General features: G+C 43.5%; 1 protein-coding gene across 3 annotated transcripts in view; it reads left to right on the top strand.

The window, feature by feature from the left end:
• The window catches only part of LOC114041389 (protein DDI1 homolog 2), a 37,183-nt gene extending 14,761 nt beyond the window's left edge, over positions 1–22,422 (top strand). Inside the window, exons 5-11 of one of the 3 annotated variants that reach the window (XR_003568922.1) lie at positions 2,685–2,812; positions 4,784–4,912; positions 6,541–6,644; positions 8,141–8,330; positions 10,439–10,501; positions 10,936–12,835; positions 13,732–13,815. Coding sequence is in view for 2 of the 3 variants with exons in the window: in XM_027859809.1 (XP_027715610.1) it covers positions 2,685–2,812; positions 4,784–4,912; positions 6,541–6,644; positions 8,141–8,330; positions 13,732–15,632 (2,452 nt within the window). In the remaining variant the exon portion in view is untranslated. Of the gene's footprint in view, positions 1–2,684; positions 2,813–4,783; positions 4,913–6,540; positions 6,645–8,140; positions 8,331–10,438; positions 10,502–10,935; positions 12,836–13,731 lie in introns of all 3 variants that reach the window. The other 2 variants (XM_027859810.1, XM_027859809.1) reach the window with 2 other exon arrangements.
• Positions 22,423–22,678: the final 256 nt, after the last annotated feature.

Here is a 22,678-nt window from a genome sequence, read left to right as displayed (position 1 = left end):
GAATCACGCCACCCCCCTCCTGCCAGAAAGGCGGGGGACTTAAAACCCACATTGAGACAGATGTGCTGGGCCATGATCAGTTTGGGGATTTGTTTTACTGGGCAGTGAATGCTTGTGGTTAGGGTCTTGTTTGTGCAGCGGTGGGTGCAGTGAAAGGGAAAAAGAATAAATACCTGCAAAACTTTATTTTTTGAAGAAAGATGATGTGCAAGGGAATTCCCCAAGGCGGAAGAGGAATTTCTCCAGCTGACAGGATGCTCCAGGTCAATTAAATAGGCTTGTTTGAGTCTTAATATCCTTCAGCAGGTTTCTTGACTCCTTGTGATTTTTAGTTCAGAGTTTAAGCTTATTTCTAGTAGAACAGCAACTCTGCAAAGATATTTTGGAATCCTAAATCTATTTGGCTTCCATGCTTCCTGCTCTGCCCTCAAGGGATGGTCTGTATAACAGGTTTCCTGCTCAGATTTCTCCAGGGCCACATTATATTTGGGCATTTTATAGTCAATACCAAGATTTTATTGTGACAAGCCTGTTAATTTAACCTCAATCTCGAAGAAAGAGTAGTTATGTTCTTGCGGATTCCTGTATTGTCCCCAGTGATGAAGATCAGCCTTCAGATTTGACTGTCTGCCTCTGTGGCCCAAGGCAGAGTTCCTAGTTTCTCTTGTGAGCTTTGTTCTAACAGAAGTGAAGAGCATTTTAGGTAGTAAATTGAATGCGCAACTCACATAACAAGGAACTATTTTTTAGATTTTTTTCTGTGAAAATTGAAAGTGCATATTATGTTACCATCAAGCTAGAAATAAAAGGAATGTACATATCCTTTTGGTTCCAGGCTTTGATTCTTGCCCTCATCAGCATTATCAGAGCCTAGTAAATGGCTTTTAGAAACGGTCCCTAGCAGGTTGACCAGGTGAAATAGGAAAGCAGGAGTGATCAGCTCCAATGCATGGCACCATGGAAGGCCTCAGCTACCTAGAGGTACCCTTGGAGGCCTGGCTACTGAGGGCCAGGCCTGAGATTTTTGTCAACTACAAAGCAGTGTTAACAGATCTCTTGAAATGTCACCATGATGTTGGGCTATTGGAAAAAAAGAAAAGTGAGAGGAACTGGGGATATCTGTAAGGCTCATTTTGCTTCCCAGAGGAAAATTAAGACATCTCTTCCTTTAAAAAGGAAACCTTGTATGCTTTGAATAGCTTCCTGTGTAGCATGCACAGAATCAGTGAATGACCAGTACTAGTTTACAAGGGATTGTAGCAGAGCTTCATCTTTGTTCAATTAATACAAAGTCACCATTGTACAACACACTTTGCTTTCTTTCTAAATTTCCCCCACAGATTTGGCTTTGTGAGGAGGCTGGCTTATGCTGGCACTGCACCCATCAGATTTTTGGATTGTGCCACTGGGGTGATTGCAGAGGGTTTAGGGAACTGAGGCGTCATAAGATCTTGTGGGAAACTTGAGAGATCCCACATTTGAGGTCAGGTGTCTGGACCTTCCATTCTCAGCCTGCCCAAGAAGAGGACTGTTTTATTGCAGGATGACCACTGCCCACCGAGTCACTTCAGTTCTAATATTTTCGCAAAAGACAGACACATTTTTAGCTCATCAGTTGCCTTAAAACATTTCCTTTTCTTAGTTTTGGAGGACGTGATTTGACCCAGGGTGTATCCAGAGCCATCAAGCAGTGCGCCATATTGAAATGCACTTCTGCAGTATTTCACAGCCGTTGTATCTGTGACTAGAACAGTGCTTGATTTCATTAGTCACGAATACTGGAAGCATCCAGGTCTGAAGAGTACAGAGGTGGTATTGCAGTTCCTTTCCCCCTTCAAGACTGTCTAAAGAGATGAACTCGGATGCCAACTTGGTCTATTCTGTTCTTAGTATTTGGTTGTTTTGGAGCCTCTTCTGGCTCCTGTACAACATGGACGCTAAGTACAGTGGAGAAGTAGTGGCCTGGGAAACCACAGACAAGCCAAATTCTGGTTCCCCCCAAGGGCCCTCAAAGGCGTGTGATTGTAAGCAAATCACCAAATGATCCTTCAGGGAGCAGCTAGGTGGTGCAGTAGATAGAGCACCGGCCCTGAAGTCAGGAGGACCTGAGTTCACATTCGGCCTCAGACCAAACACTTGACACTTACTAGCTGTGCAACCCTGGGTAAGTCACTTAACCCCAATTGCCTAACAAAAACAAAAACAAAAACAAAAAACAAGTGATCCTTCATCTGTCTTTCATCTGTCAGATGAAGTTCCAAAGGCTACATGACCCTTCTTTTGTTGGAGTTATGGTCTTTGGAATAGCGATGAACTTTGACCCCAGATTTTAATCCTAAATACATTTCAAGCTACTTGACTGCAAAATTCAACCTACCTCCTCCTGTTGTCTGCAGCCTCAGTTTCTACAAGAGAAATAAAACATAGCCTCTTCTTACATAAGTGTTATTTTATCCTCAGATCATGAAGAGATTTCTCTGAACAACATGCATTTCAACTCTGTTAAGCAGCCTGTCGCTGGATAAAAGTACTCCTTTCCAAAGCCATCACTCAGCTGCTCATGAGCAGCCTGCACTTGAGGCCAGGAGAAATGGGCAGATGTGTTTTTAACTGTTTTGTTTAAAACACCTAGATTTCTGTTAATAGAGATAATGCTCTTGGTACCTGATTTTGATTTGTTGTAGGCAACAGAACATTGAGGAAAACATGACAATAGCCATGGAGGAAGCTCCCGAGAGCTTTGGCCAAGTTGTGATGCTTTATATTAACTGCAAAGTGAATGGACATCCCGTGAAAGCATTTGTGGATTCAGGTGATCCTGCCTTCTCGCCCTCCTCTTTCCTGACCAGACATAGCCAATGAGAAGGTCCCAGGTGTCTTTACATCAGCAGTCAGGAAGTCTGGGGATGTGGGGCGCCTTGTCCTTTGGGCAGTGCCATTCCTAAAACCCACTCAGTGAATGAACTTTACACATGCTCAGTTTGTGCTCCAGGGGTTTGTATTGTAGAGTAGAAGGAACTCCAAAGTCAGGAGAGGCCTAGGTTGGGATCCAGGGTTGCAAGCTTTAGTGGAGCTTCTCTTTGCAATCTGATTTCTTCCCTGTAAAATGGGGGTGACTGAGCTTGTACGTTTTTCTATTACTTTAATATTTACAGAGTTTAGAGAAATGTTGGTATTGTTGCTATCATCATGGCTCAAAATTAGGAAAAGGAGAGAGTATTGTAGGCTGAGATGAGGAAGGAGATGAGCTTTGGTCTGAGCTAGAGGTGGGGGATGGGATTTAGATAAAAAGAGGAGAGGCCATTTCCTTGAAGGGTAAGGGAATGAGCAAGGGGAAATAATGGTCTGGGGCAGGCTGGCACATTTGTATATAGGAATAGTATGTGCTCAGATTGGCAAGGTAGGGCTAGAAAGAGTATGGCAGACCTTGAAAGCTAGGCTTAGGAATTTGGCCTTGATCTTAAGCCTGGGTTCACTGTGTTGTCACTGGGTAGTCTTAGAAGGTTTTTTGAAGGTGGCTTGCAGAATGGGGCATGTTGCTAACCCTGAAACAGGCAGGCTGCTGTCCTCACATCACAGTAAGACTACGTGGCCGCTACGGTAGTTCAGGTATAATGTCCTGAGGTCCTGAACTCTGTGTAGTGGAAGGGCTTGTGGGAAGGAAGGAAGGGAGAAGAGAAATGTGAAGAGAACCCCTGGGCTTTAGTGACTGACAGGGCAACTGGACAAGTGAAGGCTCTTGGAGGATGTAGGAAAGTCAGGATCTTATGGTGTGTGCATTCATGGTCAGGGCTAAGATCATGAGCTTTGCTTTAGATAAGTTGAGTTTTGAGATCACCTTGTAGCTGACAAAGTGGAAATGTCCTAGCAAAGAGTTGGAAATGTGAAGCTAGAGATTGGAAGAGAGGTTAGGAGAAGAAGCCATCAATAGGAGGTCAAAGTTGAGGTAAAGAAGGCACAATCAGCCTCTTGTCAGAGCTACATGAATCAGTGTCACATGTCCAGAAGCAGAAATTGGCCTGACTACCCTCATCATTTAATCGAAATGATCTGAATAGTTGGGGCCACAGGTGGAAACTTGAGGCTAGGGGTCGATTCTGAGCCCTCCTATCCACTTTTTTCAAGGCAAATAGGTAAACTCTGAACTCAGTCATTTGATGCAAGCAGCTCAGAATTTAGCAGTAACATCTTCAGAAACTTGGGGTCATCCTTTGAACACACATTTTATCCTCTTCACCTGTGTCTGGGGCTGCTGGGACCCTTGTGCACCATTCTATCCTGCTGTCAGTTTTGACTTTCTTGTGCTAGTTTCAGAATATCTATAAGAAACAAACAGGGCCTGTGCTGCAAGGAAATGTTTATTCATTCGACAAAATATTCATTAAGCATTTCCAATATACAAGGCACTGGAAATACAAAGCCCAAATAGCCCTTGGCCTTATGGAGCTTACATTTTATTTGGAGGAAACAGCACAGCACGTCCAGCTTGGTTGTGGGGCAAGTTTCGATCCAGAATAGCCATCTCAGTCAAAGCCTGATGTGTGGCCCGCTTAACAAGGGCAACTCTGAACTTCTAGTTCCTTCTTGTTAGTCAGGAAAGTAAACAAATCTTGCTGTGGGTGTGTTGCGGGGGGGGTGGACCTTGGTCTTGCTTTGGGCTCCATTCTAGTTAATTATGGATCCTTCTCCTTCATGCACGCCATTGACGCAAGGCGTGAATTGATGGATAGAGATTGTTAAATGGTTCTCAAACATTTGTGGTACTGATGTCTCTTCTTCGCAGGAGCCCAGATGACCATTATGAGCCAAGCTTGTGCAGAAAGGTGTAATATAATGAGACTTGTGGATCGTCGATGGGCTGGTATTGCCAAAGGTGTTGGCACACAGAAGATTATCGGCAGAGTGCATCTGGGTAAGTAAAGATGCAGAAGTTTAGTGTGAGTTTTTTCCATTATGATAGTAAGATACATTGTCTCATTCAGCTAAATAGATTGTGTCGTAATTACTCTATACTTGGGGAAGGGGTATTATTTTCATAACTTTCCTCATAGAAGAATGATTGATTTTTTTCGTTGCTGGTATTGGCATGGCAGTGTCAGTCACTGGAAGGAAAAGAACTTCACCTTCCTGGTTATGGAGATCTCTGTTGGCCTGTTGGTGAGCTTGTTAGACCTCACAATCTGTTGGCACTCTCTGGAAGGAGTATATCCCTCTTGCTGGATGTCTCCGAGCAGAGACTGAGCAAACTCCTGGTGAAAGTGTCATAGTAGGGGTTGGGCTCCAGAGACAGCCTTTGATAAGGGCCCTTCTGACCAGTGCTGAGATCCTGTGTTTCTAAATTTTTAAAACTTGAGCTGTGGGGGATATTCTTTGCTGCTTTGAAAGTCAAACACCTAAGGGCAGGAGTAGGCAGAAGCTCCAGAAATGATTAGCTGATTGTTCTCGAGGCCCAAGCTGCATGACTCCAAGCTTCTTTCCCAAGAGTAAATAAAGCTGATAGAAAGAAGCAGCTAAAAAATGATATGTTTCCCTTGGCCTTTCTTGTTCGTGAGCAAGTTGAAAAGGAATTAAATAAGCCTGATGGAAATATGTTTATAGACATGAAAGGTTTCCTTGTAGACACAAATCAGTTATTGGATCCATTCTCTCTAGAAGCCCAAGCCTTCTTAGACATCTGTATTTTCTATGTGACCAGCCTCTGCATCTAAATATTCAGAACTACTTATAAAAAATAAAAATCTTAACAATTTTCTTAAATTTAACGGATAATAACTGATACTCGAGTCAAGTATAAAATTACTGAAGGTCTTAGCCAGATGGATAAGTAAACACACCAAGTGAAAAGATTGACAGCAGATGAATTGCCTTTGGAAATATTTCTATCCCAAAGGAGGGAGGAGATTATGGGTCATGTTCCATTTTTGTATAATCCACAAATTCCAGAAAGACCCTTGTAATTTGCAGGTATTTTGCCCATTACATTTGACAGGTATAGTACTCCAAAGGCAAACCCTGGCGGCATAGCTGGTTTGCATTTGTCAGGGGATGAGTTGTTGGGAGTAAGCCAGACAAGCAGAAGAAGGGTCTGAAGAGTGAGAGATCCTTCTTCTTACTTTGGATGAAATCATCGTCTTACTGTAGAACTTTCTTAAAGCCGTAAGTGAGAAGAAAATACTTCACGTCAGAGAAATGGCTTATTTTTACAGTTTTCCCACAAATTCTGCATCTGCTCTAAATATCATCATTCTACCTCAGACTAAGCATGCCTGTCACTTGTTATACCCTGAGGAATCTCTTGAGCCGCAGCCCAGACTAATTTTTTAAACCAAGAAACACAAAACGATCGTTGATTCCAAGAGATTTATATGTACTCATTAATCATGATCATTGCCTCAAAACAATTGTCATTTGGAACCTCATTGACTTCAGAATCTGGCAACAGAAACTGCTGGGCCATATTTCTAGCAATCCCGTTTCCAAAGAATGACCTGGACCTTCATGAAACTCATAGCAGTGTCTGCTTTTCTCTTTGTGCTTCAGCTCAAGTTCAGATTGAGGGGGATTTTCTGCCATGTTCCTTTTCTATACTTGAGGAACAGCCCATGGACATGCTTCTGGGACTGGACATGCTTAAGCGACATCAGGTAACTCCTTTTGTTCTTTCTTTTGGGGTCTGGTGATATGGGGGGGGAGGCGGGGGGTCGGGGGGTGGTGGTGGTGGTGGTGTATAACAACATCTGCTGGTATACTAAGTGTCTGTTTGATTCTGTGCCCTGACTGGGTATCTGAACTGGAGAGAGCAAAAGCTGGTCTCACACTGGAAACCTCTCTCTTCTTGTTGCCTTCCTGGCCTGTCAAGATTAAGAGCATCACTGCAAAGAGAAGAGATCTGTCTTTCCGTTTGTGGGCATCTCAGCTGCCAGCTTTTTGGTGATCTGCTAGCCCTCTGAGTCTGCTGGAGAAGATGGGCTGGTTAGAGCACACTGGGATAGCCAGCAGAAATGTCATCCTTTCCCATACAAATTGTAGATTTTTACTAAAATAATTCTGGAATTTGTTGGTAGGGACCTTATGCAAGGTGGTTGTTCTATGAGTATAAGAATGCTGATCCCTAGCTTCTACTAGGTAAAAAAAGTCAGTCAACTTTTCCTTTAGATTAAGGGATTGTCTGTAGTTATGTGAAAACATTTATTGGGACATAGAATGCACTAGCACTGTAAGGGCTCATGGCTGTAAACCCAGGATGCTCTGCCTTTGCTAATGAAACCCAACAGGCATTTATTGAATACTGCCTGTGCGCATGTCAGGGTCTCTGTGTTGAGAATATTGGTCCCTCTGTCTCCTCCAGGAGCTTACAGCCTGATAACCAGCGCTCTCCGCAGGCAGTCAGTGATGGGTGTGTTTGAGGACACAGACCTACTTATGTATATGTGCTGATACCTGCACAGTCAAGGCACAGAATTTTATGCAAGTGAATAAATACCTGGGGTGGACTTGTGATTCCCCAGGTAAAGAGAACTCCCAGGGAGGGAATTCTCTACTTTAGAACAGTTCTTCATCTTCTTGTCTTGAGAGAACTTCCTGAGGTCTCTGAGAGTCTCAGTGACTTGCCCTGTGCTCAATATAGACCTACTGTGTGTTAGGGGTGGCACTTGAACTCAGGTCCCCAGGGCCAAGTGTCTTATCTGCTAGGCCATGCTGCCTCTCCTTTATCCTTTGGAATGATCAGAAACAGACCTGTGGTTTTTTGTGGCCACTTACCATCAGCTTGGATTCCAGGCATAACAGACACAGGGCAGAAAATGCTATTTTATGATTAAGCAGTAATGTTTTACCAATTATTCTTCTACCTTAAATGTGATTGCTATTAATTCATGGTACCTGAAAACTCTCCATTATTAAGCAGAATCTTTCAGGACAGAGCTCTAGCCCTTTTAGCCAGTGATTCACTTGACTTTCTTTGGCGCCTGTAAGTGTTGCTCCTGGCAAATGGTAATTTCCATTCAAGTGCATCTCTTCATTTGAAGAGCTGAGCTTTTCTGATGACATTTAATCTGTTGCATTTAATCAAAATCAGTGCCAGCCTATGCATTGCGGAGCAGAATCCTTTTCATTTGGGGTTTGATTTCATCTCTCTCAGTGTTCCATTGACCTCAAGAAAAACGTGCTAGTGATTGGCACCACAGGCACGCAAACCACCTTCCTTCCAGAGGGAGAGCTCCCCGAATGTGCGAGGTTAGCCTATGGTTCAGGGCGAGATGACATTCGGCCAGAGGAAATCGCAGACCAAGAACTAGCAGAAGCTCTTCAGAAGTCCGTCGAGGATGCAGGTATTTGAGCCGGCTGAATTTCCTCTTTGGGTGATGGATGGGTGAGCCAGGAAATGGGCCAGCCTTGGAATCTAGGCCCCTTCTGGTGCTGCTTGGCTCAGTGCATGCCTCCTAGAAGGCCTTCTCTCACAGCCCACTCCCATTTCTTAATATAGTGAAGGAAAGCAGAGCGGTTCAGTCAGACCCAGAAGAAATTTGTTGCTATAGGTGATGTCTATTGAGGAGTTCCTTCCTCATGAATCTTTTACTAGGTGTCTTATGTTTCTTGTGTTTTTCCTAAAAGAAGCCCTTGTACTTCAGAAAAAGGCCCCCTTTTATAACAGTCTTGCAAACACCTGCCTCATTTCTAATTGAGGAGATGCAAAGTGGGGTGATTACAATCATTCCTCCTCTCCTTTCTCTCCTGCCCCCTTTTTGACAGGAAGTTGGAAAAGTGAAAAGAGTAGCTCTCTCTATCTGGAAAGAAATGTCCTTTCCTTTATCCTCTGTGTTTTCTCTGAAAATGTTGCCAGAATCAAAAGGATAGATAGCAAGGGATGTCATCGAAATTGCAGGGGGGTTTTGTGCTTCTGATGAGACCACATGGTTGAACAGTGACATACAGTTCAAAGCCGCCTGATATCTTTTTCTATGTCTTATGCATTGTGACCTGGTAAGGCTAGAGACTAGTCACTTAGCCAAGATTTTTAGGGCAGAATGAAAAGTTTCAGTCTAGAGTTGTATATCACCATGGCTAATGTCCCACAGAGTGCTATATTACTTGTGTGGTTAGAGGTCATATTGACATGGCCACAGTTGATAAGGGGATATACCTGTTTCTTAAAGGAAAACTTTAATAGTGAAGTAATTCTAGATTTTTCTCCAGTTTGTTAACTGAATACAAACCAGAACTGTGACCAGGTCCATTTTGGAGTGGGGGCAGTGGAATGAGCTGTATTGGCTTTACTTCTCTCTTGCTACCTTGAACCAGAGATGCATGTACAGAGTACTTCTCTAGCATTGGTGTTTTGCAGTGAGGCAGGGCCTGCTGAGGGGCTGAAATGGAAAATTATTCAGAATAGGTACTGCAGAAGGGAAAATAACAGCTAATTTATAGCTCTCAGTCACATTATAAGAATTTTTAAGCACAAGTGAGTTTGTACAAATTCTTCCCTACCCTCCACCCCCCTCAACATTTTGAATTATGTCTTTATGAAGACATTCCTCTCATGGCCCTGGAGATTTGGCTTTGGGAACAGTAGCTGATGATGGTGGTGGGTCTTGGCCTTCCAGCCTATTACCAGTTACCCATTTCTGTTAGAAAGGTTGAAGAGAAGTTGGGCTAAGCCCCTTAATTCACCTCCTCTGAAACAAGCAAACAGAATGGTAATTTATAAAGAAGGAAAAAATAGCATTCGCTCTTTTACCTGCTGTTAGCAAAATGTGGCTGGCTTACTTCAGCCATAATGTTGGTCTCACATGGAAATGGATCCTGATCCTCTGCTTTGCCCAGTGCCTCCGTCTCTCCTTTCTTGGGTTCACTGACTTCCTGTTGCTGATGGGAAAACTGGACTCAAGAGCTCGGGTGCTAAAAGCAGAGGGGTTTTGAGGGCCAGGCTTGTGGCCTGGAAGGGAGTTTTGATCGTCTTGATCCCTGGGGCTGGGTCTGAGCGCCAATCAGAGGGCCAGATGCAGGGCAGCAAGTTAAGGTGGGGTTTGATTCAGATCAAGTTAGCTTTATTTTGTGAGAGGGATGTAAGGTGAGGAGAAAAAGAAGTGAGGCTGCACATGGTTGTTCCCTTTTACCACCCACACAGACTTGGCCCAGAGAGAGGGGTGGGTGGGTGGGTGTGGGTTGTGTGTGTGTGTGTGTGTGTGTGTGAGACAGACAGACAGACAGACACGGGGGTATCTGAAAAGCCACAATGTGATGGGAGAAACAGCTCTAACAGTGTCATGGACCGTCCAGCAGAGCTCTTGGGTGACCAGGACCCCCTACCTGCCCCGCTCTGTCCCTGCCCCTCCCTGGCTCAAATCATGGCAGGTGTGGCAACTGTAACGTAACCTTGCATGCTGTGTGGTTTGAGTTGTTAACCCACGTTTGCTTGTCTGTTTCCTAATTCAAACAGAGCGTCAGAAGCCTTGATGCATGTAATGTGTGTGTACTGCAGCTGGAATGGGCCTCAGACCAGGTATTTATAGCCGTCACTTTAAGCCTTCCATACAGTCTTCATGTGATTGGTCTGAGTAATAGCAGGGATCTTACTTGTATGTCCCTCGGTGTGATATGCAGGCTTCTTAATTCACCACATCACCTTGTTTAATCAGATTACAACTAGCCTGCACATAGCATATGTATGCTGGAATACATGTGTTGTATACATATGCACATACATATATGTAAACATATATGTATGTGTACAAGTTCATGGTTTTATCATTGTCTTCTGTGGGAACTGCCCAAGGAAATTAGCACTTGAATTAAAAATTTAACAACTAACAGTGATGAATAACACCATATTAAGCCAGCATAAAAAACATTCATAGTGATAACCTTGTCCTTTGGATTTGTTGAGCCCCTTTCCCCTGAAGAGCCAGAAGTGCTTGGTTTGATCTCTCCTCACAGAATAACTCCTTGGAAGACACCGGAGCAGGGGTTCTTTTTGCCTTGCACCCCCAGCCTCCATCTGATCACTGAGTCAGTGGTGCTGACAGCCCTGGGAGCAAGCAGCCCCCACTTCTTCCAGTGCTAACTGGGATCCCAGCCTGGCCGTGGAGGAGCCTCAGGAAACATGCTGTTCTTCCACTGGTCTGACATGGGAGCTGTTAGCAGGACCGGAAGAGAAACCATCTTTCACGTGCCTATTCAGGGTCCCACAAGGGTGTTTGCTGGCTGGTGGTACTTAGATACATGGTGCTTTTTATCCCTTGCCACTATCCCATTAAAAACAGTCATGGTTTGATTGTTGATACCCCACTCTCCTCCCTCTGCCCTTCAGGGTCCCCTAGTACGAAGCCAGGCCTCATAGAGGTGCAGGAGGTCACTCCCTCGTCTCTGTGCTGCTGGCAGCAAGGCTGAGGACCAGGATCACTGTTGGCTTCTAGCCGAGCTTTAGACCTCGAGCCAGGAAGTAGTTATTGGCCTGCACCCCTGCCCCCAGGGTACACAGTCTTAACCACATGGTCTCATTAGAGCGGTCTTGAGGCATCCAAGTCAGGCTTGTGGTACTCATAAATGCTGAACAGGACATTAAACTTCCACATCCAGGGCTTGAGACGCTTGATGAAGGCTGAGCCTCTTTTAACAGGTTGGCTGGTGTGTGAGCTCTCATGACTGGCCTTAGGACAGCATAAATAGACAACATTTAAGCTAGTGCACAGAGGCCAACTTGCAACTGAATCCCTGATAAAATGGGTGTAACTTGAGGGAAGGAAATCTAGCTGGAAAAGTGGGACCAAAGCTATTTAGAGACATAGGCTGTAGGTTGTCAGGCCAAGTTTAAGCTCACTGTGAAGACTCCCACTTGTCCATAATCAGGAAATGGAAAATCTAAGTCTGTGAATACACACACATATGTATGTATGTTTGGGGCGTTGTATCTTTTTTCCCCAACTTATTTAATAAATTGCCTGCATTTTTGTATAAATATTTTTTGGCCCAGTCCTGTGATTTCATAGTTTTTGGGAATCCCTCTCCCAATGGAAATGGGCAAACACATCTACAATGTGTAGTCTTCTGAGAGTTTCGTGGTTTGCCCAGGGGTACACAGCCGTATATGTGTCGGGTAGGTCCTCGCTCCCTGCTCTTTCTTGTGGACCTCTTCAGCTTCTTCTGTTTAAGTCTTTCTATCTAGTTGACTCCCCTATCTATAATTCCATCACTTTCTCTTAAGCCCAACTTTGCCAGTTGCCTATTGGATATTTCTAGTTGGATCTTGTAGATGTCTCAATCTGTGTAAAACTGAACTTATTTTTCCCAAAAAAACCTATTTTTCTTCTTGACTTCTGATTGCTGGGGAGGATACTACTATGCCTCTTAGGTTCCTAACTTCTGAGATGCCCTTGCAAAGTCATCTTCTCCATCCCCTTTCCACCTCACCCAGGTGCCCACTCTTTTCATGTCTGCCCCAAGACAGCCCTCTTCTGCATTTCCTCCCCTCCTCTCACACAGCTGCTCCTTAATTCGGGCCCTCACCTCCTCTGAACATGGGCTATTTTAATAGCCTACCATCCATTTTCATAGCTGCCACACTGATTTTCCTGAGGCCCGGTTCTCATCATTTCACTTCCATATTCAGTCACCCCCAGCGGCTCCTATGCTTCTCTGTTGGGCATTTTAAAGTCCATTCTAACCTTGCTTCACATTTCCTTTCCAGCTCCATTATGGATTCCAGCCCAGCTGGCCTTGCCTTTGGTCACATGGTCTGTCTGTTTCCATACCCAGAATGCATTCCTCAACCTCCTTAGAATTCCTGGCTTCCTTCAAAGCTCCTTGTGCCCGTCGGAAGTCAGCTTTTACTTATTTTGTACGTACTCAATTGTATGTGTGCCTTCTGGTAGACTCTCAGCTCCTTGAGAGCAGGGCACTTTCTCATTTGGTCTCTATACCCCCAGTGCCCAGCACGTGGAAGCCCCCTCAGCGATACTGGTCTGTTTGATTCTGGCCTCCCTGGCTGATTCTCTAACCCTCGTGGCTTGATGCCTCCCGTGTGGATTCATGCTAACTTATGAAATAATTGCTTCCTTTAAAGGAACCTTTAAAGCTGTGTTATTTTGTAGCAATAGGCTTTAGGATTTTCTCTGTCTAACTCATCTTTCTGTTTCCTCTAAAACAGACTCTTCTTTCCTGCCATGATATATGCTGGAGGGCAGGATTAATAAGATAGTTCATGATAGCTTACATTTATGTCACACTTTACAAAGCTCTTTACATAGAATATCTCATTTGATCCTAACACTCCTAGGAGGTAGATGTTGTTATTATCCCCATTTTGAGGATAGGAAAACTGAGACAGAGAGATGAAGTGGTTGGCCTAGGATCACACAGCTAGATAGATTGATAGAATTGTAATTCAGACTTCAAGTCTGACTTGATCCACTGCACCAAACATGCCCCTCTGGAGGTCCCCAGAGGAATAATAGCCTTTCTCTGCACAGTTTTCCCTCCCTTCCTACCCCAATGTGTCAAGATCTCATCTTGGCTTCTGAGCACCCAACAGCTACACAGCTGGGCAGGTGTATCACTTCAGCACAGGGCTTTAGTCGCTATTTGAACATTTGTTCATGAGAACGTACATACGTGATATTAGATTGAACTGAATGTATTTTAGGAAGCACACATTTACCCCTAATCTACACTTTGAGATTCAAATAATTCCTCTTTAATGTGTGCTAATAAGCTCCTCCCTTTCTTCCCATGTAGAGAAAAGTGATAAAGAAACTACCTCACTGGGAACATCATCATTACCACCCTGCGGTGGATCTGACAGTGCAGCCCATTCATTAAAACTCAGTTCTAAGACCAGTCACCCCGTAAGTCTTGATCGCTCCGTCTCTGCTCCTGCTTCCATCTGCTCCTATAAGCCCAGCTTACGAGAGATTGTGGATCCGAAAGCTGAATCCGAGATAATCTCAGATAAGAAAGAATGTCCTTTTCCTTTCCTGAACCTTCCTACTCAGGCCTCATCAGACAGCACCATGGAAGACCAACCTGCAGGCTGTCCGAGGTCAGCTACTGCTCTCTGGAATTCATCAAAAGAAACAATCGTGGTGGATAATCTGAAGAAATCTCCTGCTGAGGAAAGCATCTCTAGCCTCCAAGCGCATCTTGATACAGAACAAAAAGATGATTTGTCTGTCCTAACCACCCAGGTGCCCAATCCACAACTGTTTCTAGGTGAGAATGGCTCGTGTTCACCTCACCAAGAACCAAGTCAGGGAACTGGCCTCCAACAGCCCCCACAGCCAGTGAGTTTATGGCCCAAGGTTGAAGTGCAGAGTGAAGTGGATGACCCACAACTCCCCTGGAGCACTGGGCTTGGCACTGAATTGCAGCCCAGCCTTCCCACCCAGCAAAGGTCTGTTGATTTGCAAACTGAGAGTCACCAAGCTGAGCAACAGAAGCTGGGCTTTCCACATCCAGAAGACACTGCTCCATCGTCAGCATCATTTGGCAGCTCATACACTGAAACAATCATGGAAATAGATGAGGCTGAGCCGTCTGTGGTAGCTGTCCATAACTTGGCTGATGGTCACGATGCCGGTGTTGAGAATGCTGGTGTTTCTGACCTCGCTTTAGATAATCCTTGGGTGGCAGCTGAGGCATCAGAGCATAACTCCACTTCTGTAATTGTGAATGATCCAGTGTCAACTAGTGATTTGCAGCCCCCAGAAAGTAATGTTGAAATGTCAGAAACAAATAGTGAATTGCCTTATTTATTAAGGGAGAATTGCTCTTCATTAAGTCTGTCTGGTGACGAACAGGTGTCCACGGACCCTGTAGCACCTACAGAGGAATCTGGTTTATCTGTAACAGCTGCTTTGAAGGAACTTCACCAACTTTTGGTCATTAGTTGTCAAGAACCCCCAGGAAATCTTGTATCTGAAGAAGTAATCCATTACAAGGAAACAGCAGCTGTAGACCAAAGTGGCATTGGGGAGAGATCTGAGCAGCTGCCTCCAAGTCAGCACCCTGCCGAGGTCCTGGAGGAGCAGAACCCTCCAGACTCCTCCTGTCAGGTGGAATCTGCACCAGTGAAGGCTGAGAGATCAATGCAGGCATCCCCAGATGCTGGAGGGGAGAATGGGATCAGTGGAGATTTGGGTGAAAGCCTGGCCGCTGCCCCAGGGGATGTGCAGAAGTCACAGGAGTCAAGGAGAGAAAGCCGTCCTTTCACAGGGACATCTGCAGAAACGTTGGGCCAGTTAAACTCGGTAGGGGCAGAAATTTCACCCAGGCCCTTAGCGGGTGAGGGGGGTACCATCCTTCAGACTTCTCAACAGACTGAGGCCTTGCCGTCCGATTTCGCACCAGTCCTCTCTCAGGACACTCAGAACCCGTTGACAGGAATGCCCGAAATCAGGGAAAGTGTCGTCTGTCCTGAAACCACAAGACCCCTTCGCAGACTTGAGCAACTAGTCAGTCCCCCAGCATCAAACCCCTCGCTTCTGCCAAGCCACCTTTTCCCTGCTGCAGACGTGGACCGGATTCTTCGTGCAGGCTTTACTCTGCGAGAAGCTCTCGGGGCTTTGCAGCGTGGCGGTGGAAATGTAGACCTTGCTCTCCTCATTTTGCTGGCAAAGAACATCATCGTTCCTACATAGCCATGGAAAAGGTGGGCTTGACTAGTCCTCATTCCTTTGAAAAACAAATATCATTATATAGATATATATGTATCCAATGTACGTAGAAACCTGCAAGCAGAATGTTGAGCCAGATTTTTTTTTTTTTAAGATTTTTATTTTTGGCCAAAGTAATTTATGATCTCTTGTCTAATGAAGTTGTCTATCACACTTGTTTAAAATCTGGGCCTTTTTAATGTATTGGCAATGTGTGCACATGAGCTTTTTCTTCTTGTTAATGATGCATTCTAGAATAAAACAGATGGGTTTACATAAGTACCATTTTAGAAGGAAGTTGAACATTTTGAAAAGCAGAAGCTGTTAGAAGTCCTACCACCTGTCCAGCTGAAAGCAGACTGGCTTCCTCCCATGGTTGTGCTCCTTCCATATTTGCATGAAGGCAAAGTGGAGAAGGCAGTAGTGAGGCAGAATATCAAGGGACAAACTATAGGGAAAGCTGCTTTTCCCCCACAGCTGTGTGGGAAATGTTAGCCAGCACTCTTGGCGTTGTCATCCACTGACACTCTGGGGAAATGAAAGAACAATCCTAGTATAGCTGCTGCTAGAGTCACCAGCTCTGGGCACAGGGCATGAGAAAGTGGGTTCAGAACTTAATATGTGATAAGCTGCTGCACAAATTGCAAAAAATACTTGATGATGTGGAGTTTCATTTTAAAATGGAACTTGGTGCTGCCCAGGTTTAAAAAAAAAAATTAAGGGAAAAATCAAGAGCCCTAAAATTCTCTCTGCAGTGAGCATGCTGATCTGTAAACTGAGAAGTTGCAGTAGCTGAGACTCCAGAGGGGTTGGGTTTGCTAGAAGCTCGATCGATGACTGAACCCTAATCCTGAATGCCTGCAGTCTGTTTGCTCTCTGAGCTCGTGCTCTACTAGAAGTTCTTATTATGTAATTACTGTGCTCCGTGTGAACCAAGTGAGGCATGAAGCGATAACCTTGGCACTCATTTATCTTGGTCTTTAGAGGGGGTAGAGCTGACCCAAGTGATAATTCACGGCTGTGTTCTTCACTAAAGTACAAGTGTGAAGTGTCCATTTTTGACTCTTCAAGTGGCCTTGGTAAACCTGAATTTTCCATCTTTTTCCTCCAGAAGCCTCCAATTTGGTTTTGGAAACACGGAGTCAGAGCAGGGTATAGGGCACGGAGAATACCTTTCTTGTGGCCTTTGTGTTGAAGACCAGCCCCTGGGATCTCATTGTCCTGTGGGCCCCACTGTGTACTCCCTTTGGGAGCTCTCATCTTAATCCTTCTACTCCTGGCAGAGGGAATTGACTGTTGAAGATTAATGAACATGACAAATCAGGATCTTTGATTGTAATTGAAAACGGAGGCCTTGCATCCAGTTTGCAAACTCTGAAGTCGCTTGGTTTCATGTGTATATTTTTAAAGACCTGCTGCTTCCATCCAGACCCCCAGTCCATTGAGTATAGTAGGTAGAGAGTTAATTTTCTCAGGAGCATTTGTAATTTTAATTTGGGGGTCTTGAGAAACATTCTTGTTTCATTCCTACACCCTTCTCTTTTTTTTTTTTAAGAGGCTTTAGAGGGGGGTTATAAATCACACATTAAGTAGGTGGCAAAAAGAATTGCTTCAGCATGGCTAGCCAGAGGAGCATGGAACTTTCTAGTAGGGTGGTCAGGCCACCATTGAATCATTGTAGACTACTTCGGATTATAGATCCCCACACCAAAGATTTAAGATGCAATATGGAACTGTTTACAGGATTTTCATGAACCAACGTCCCTCCCACTCCCTTCTAGAGCTGTCATTGGAATTTGGTCATTTGTATTGTAATTAGTGTAAAATCAAGTAACAGTACTGTGGATCCTCTCTGCTGTGTGGTTAAGGAATAAAAATGGTGATCATGGGCTATTTTCTGAGCAGAGGCTTCTGAGAAGGGGAAAGTAATTAACAGCAACAGACCCTTTATCCAAAAGGCCTTTTGTTTGAAGATAGTTTTCTCTTTTGAGGATAGCAGAAATTAACTTTGGCACAAAACCATTCCTTGGGACACAAGGGACATTCCAAATCTTAAAAGGCACTCGAGATGATAGGAGTAGTCAGTGGCACAGATAATTTGGGGGGAGGGGACTTTCAGAAGTCTTTTGTGCCTGATTTTTAGTAAAAATTATATATGCCTGCAGATATACAGGTATTCATCTAAGAACACTGAATGGAATTCTAGCCCTGAAGGGCGTCTGCCAAAATCCTTAATTTTTGTTTTGTTTTCAACATATGATTATACCTGATCTTTTTGTGCTCTACCTTTTCCCTTTTCTACTCTTCCATTTGTGTGAACAAAAACACGTCAATGTTTTTGTCTTCAAATTGTGTGTGTTGTGTTTTAATTCAGCGGGAGCTAGAAATCTATCAGAATTGCTTAAACAGACACTTTGGGATATTTTAGCTTAGCAGTATAACCTTGCATTTTTTTTTCTTACTATGTAGCCCAGCAAAGTACAGTTAGCTCTGAAAGGGCAGTAACTACAATGATTTTCAAGCTTAACATTTGTCAGTGTGACTGTTAGGTCAGTGTTCTGATGGAAAGCAAAGCCAATGATGGCTGGCTGTTAGTGATTATGATCAACCTTTAGGGTCCAAAACTTGACTCTGAGAATTGTGGGCAGGGCTGACCTCTTAAGTCCTATTTACTTAGATGTATACTATTCTGTGATTTGAAAAGAAGCTATATCTGCCCATCTCTTCCTGTGGAGCCCCTTCTACAACTTACATTTTCTGCTACTTTCTGGCAGCCTTTGTTAGCTGGGCAGACCAATTGAAGGGGCATTCTCAGCCCATTGGCTGTTGTACCAATATGGGTCACCAGGGGTCAGTCACCCCCAGGTCTCTTAGGAGTGGGGAACCTGTGGCCTCGAGGCCACTGGTCCCCCACTTCTGCTAGACTTGGTGTTTGGGCTGTTGCTTAATAGCAGCCAATTCTTGGTTAGAAAAGGAATGGAGATAAGAGATCAATGAAAGCGTTAATTCTTTTGCCTTGTCTACAAACCTTGCTTCTTAAAGCTGTATGACTCCATCTCTGCTGAGTTCGTATAGCCTTTTATTTTTCTTAAACCTTAGCTTATATGATGTTACTTTCACAGATCTGGCTCTTTGTGGTCCAGGAGGTTTATAGGGCAGTTCGAGGAGTTTGTGTCTTTGCGTTTAAGGAGTCTAGTGACCACAGTGGAGCCTTCCTTCCCTAGCCCCCATCCTCTACTATGTGAGCCATAAAATGTTTTTAGTCCATATATACACGTATATATACTTAGACTTGCATATATGCATATACACATATATCTATTTAAAATACATGGGATTGTCTTTATGATTCCATATATATTATATATAAAGTAATATATAAATACACAGGATGAGGCAAAATTTAAATAAATGTTCCACATCCTAATACAAGAGTTGAAATGATATATGAGCAAATTATTTTAACCACAGAGATGAACTGACTACAGTCTGCTGATCAGCGATGTGCCAGCTTTCCTCACCACACACAGAGACGCAAGCCTTATGAGGGAAGGCCCACGTGTCTAGAGTAAGCAGCAGTTTATGCCAGGGGATTGGCAAACGTTCCACTTTCCATTTTGCTACTCATAAGCCACCTAGAGAGAGTATAAGCTGAAATAATTGAGCTGCTAAATGGTTTGTACACTTTTGCAAGGCTTTATCTACAGGAGTTTTCACTGTAGATGTTTACATTTCTATTAGCACTGTGTTTCTTTGTAATTGTCATAGGAGACTTGTTTTACTGTGATACTACTTGGTTGGCCTGTCCTCTACCACTGATGTTCTCCAGGAAGTCTGATTTCTCCTTCTTGAGCAAATAGGGCGAGAGCCTGAATCCCACAACGTGAGAGGGATGACAGAGCCTTTGGATGGGCTGGGTTTAGAGCAAAAGCAAATGAAAGCAGCCTTGCTACTTCTTGAAAACTAATTTTAACAGAAAGAAAAAAAAAACAATTTCCTTTTTCCCTTGAGGGGCTTAAAATACACTCTCAGCAAACATATTTACAGTGTATATTGAAATAGTGGTGGGAACTTAATGATATGATTTGTGGTCCAACTTTTGTGGATGGATCTAAATGGTCAACAGTGAAAATAGAAATGGAACTTTGACTGGTAGCTCAGTGAGTGAATGAGAGGAAGAAGGAAGTGGTTTGGGTGAAGTTTTTGTTTGCTTTTTGTGCCATGGTTCTACAAATAACCTAGGCATTTGATAGGGTATTGTGGTAGAGGAGCAAAATTGAGGGTATCCTTTTTTTTGGGGGGGGGCAAGGGAGAATCATCATTTTTGAAGTACAAACTAATACTCATTTCTTGTTAGCTAAATGGCTCCAAGTGGGGTCCCTAGCTCTTCATTGCCTTCTAGAAATTGAGTGTATGCAATCAACATGGTGAGATATAGAAGGGGCAGATGGAGAGATAGCCCCAAATTAATTCAGTCCTTGCTCTTCCCAGAGTTGGACTGAACCCTGACACCCTTGTAATAATTCTGCTACTTAGCCTCAGGAACAAAGTCTACTTTGGCTTGTGGAATATTTTTATGACTTTGAACTTGTAGAGAAGCTTGGTAGAAATTTGATGCTGTAGATGTTACTAAACTCTCAAAAACCAGACTTAAGAGAGAAACAGGTAATCCAGAAATTTCTGGACTAGTTGGCAACCATCAGTCCAGTGGACAACTAGGGCCATAATTGGTGCTCAGCTGAATACAGTTTAGAAGTTAAAATTGGCAGGTCATTCTTCAGCGTTTCGACTTCCTATTCATTAGTTCAAGCCAGCAGCTCAAAAAGGGACGTGCTTTGACAAACAATTAGCTATGTATTACTGTAATAGGCAGCTGATGAGACTCACTGAGAAGTTGGCAACACTTTGAAACCCTGGAAGCTACAATGATTTTCTGTTAAAAGAGGATGACTAAAGGATTGTTTAGCACAGGGGTTCTTACTTAGCCTGGGGTCAGTGAACTTTTTTTTTTTAATATTGTGATAGTAATTTCAGTATCATTGGTTTCCTTGGTAATCCTCTATTTTGTTTTAGACATTTAAAAACATTGTGAGAAGATCTGTAGCCTTGACCAGACTTCCAAAGTAAGGTCTGTGACGTAAGAAGGCTAAGAAGCTTGGGTTAGGTTGAAGTGGCCTCATTTTACCCATCCTAGGAATTTGGGAGGGTGCATTTAGTAAGCTTCAAGGCAAGGTCCTGTGGTGTTGAATCTGGGAATTGAAAGGGAAAATCCAATGGGTTTGCTGGAGGCTATTGTGGGGTTGATATAGCAGGGCTTTTAAAAAAAAAACCTAAAAAAATGAAGTTGACCTCAAAATACTAGAAAATGAAGCATTGAAACCTCTCTTTTTTAGGGGGGAAACCAACAGCCCTGAGATAACCCACCCTTCATCAGATTTATCATTGTAGAATTAGAATGCCATTTTTAGGAGGAACAGTATGCTGTAGTGGATAGAGGCCAGTCTTGTAGGCAGGAGACCTGGTGGGTACAAGTCACAGACTAGCTGTGTGACAAGTCACCTTAGCCTCTCAGTGCCCCAGGCAGCTCTAAGACAGGGTTACAGATAATTTGGAGATCTACAGCAATGAAATTATGGTTTGGGTTTTTCCCCCACATACCAAGGGTTTGTTACACAAATGAAATCGCAGGTCTGGCCATCCCTTTTCTTCTCGCCCCAAATAATCTCTTTAAATATACAGTTTTAAAAGCTTTGCTGCATGAGCTATGATTTTTTATCATGGGATGCAAGGAGGGGGTGTGGGGACAGTTAAGGGGAGATAGGGGTAATCAGGTTTTTTCCATGTAGAAATCTCAACCAGCGGAGAAATGACTGTTTACAAATTTTTATAATTCTCAATGACTGTCTCTAGCATAAAAAAATGTACACCTGCATTGACCTTTCCTCATTTTCAGGTTACTATTTTTCAAGGTTACTACTCGGGTTATTTGTTTTAATCTTCCATTAATTAAGGCTCCGTTCTTCAAGACCATTGGAGCCATCATCTGGCCTCTATGACCACTTCCTTTGAAATGTTATTCCCATCCTGTGTTCCCAAAGCTTTGTGTTTTCAGGTGGCTCCGGTGGGTGCAGAATAGTTCACCAGTGAACTGTGGCTGGGCTTGCCCTTCACTTCAACCTTATATGTAAACATTTGTTTGCATGTTTTTAATATTTTTCAACTCTGTGGACAGGTTGGGCTGGGAGCAGGTAATCTTGAGGAGAGACTGCCATGTTGGGCATCTCTACTCCTTCTGTCTTCCCCTTTTACACCTGCCCTTGAATTTTCCAGTTGAGCATGGTGATTGAGCAAAGGTGATTATGGACTTTTCTTTCAAATCATTGAAACAGCATCAGTGTTTTACAAGAACTGGGCTTATCTGCAATCCACCCATGCTTGCCTATAGCTCAACCTCTCATCCCATAATGCTTTGGTTTTGAGAAGTCAAAAAAACTCTCCTGGAGAAGTTACAGGAGCCAAGCTCAGGAACCCCAGAGTCGATCACTTTGTGCCGTTGACCTTCGGGGCTGGCTGACCGTGTACTTTGTAGCTGAGTTGGGTTTTGAATTTGTTTTGTCAAATACTGAAATACATGTCAGCCTGGAGTAGGGAGAACACTTGATTCTTTTTAAAAAGGAAAAAGAAAGGAAAAAAATGAGGACTTTGTTGAGGAAAATGAAATGAAGTGTAAAAAATTTGATATTTAAAGACAATAAAAACTTTTATCATGACACTATTGTTTGGTTAGTTTATTTTAAGTTGAGGTATAGTTTGCTTAACTCCTTTGTCCATTAAGTAGTAATCCAATCTCTTTGTGCATGGAGATACCATGGCATATGGCCTTGACTTCTGAGAGAGATTGTGTAGCATGGGGAAAATGTAAAAAAAAAATACATATATATATATATATATCATAAAAGGATTGCTGTTAAATGACAGTGCCTGGCACAATTAGGTGCTTAATAAATGCTTATTGGTTGATGAAAATGGTG

The sequence above is a fragment of the Vombatus ursinus genome, unplaced genomic scaffold, assembly GCF_900497805.2.
Source record: "Vombatus ursinus unplaced genomic scaffold, bare-nosed wombat genome assembly UNPS02014172.1, whole genome shotgun sequence".
Classification (NCBI taxonomy): domain Eukaryota; kingdom Metazoa; phylum Chordata; class Mammalia; order Diprotodontia; family Vombatidae; genus Vombatus; species Vombatus ursinus.
Note: the sequence above shows the minus strand (reverse complement) of the source record. Positions and strands in the feature narration are given on the sequence as shown.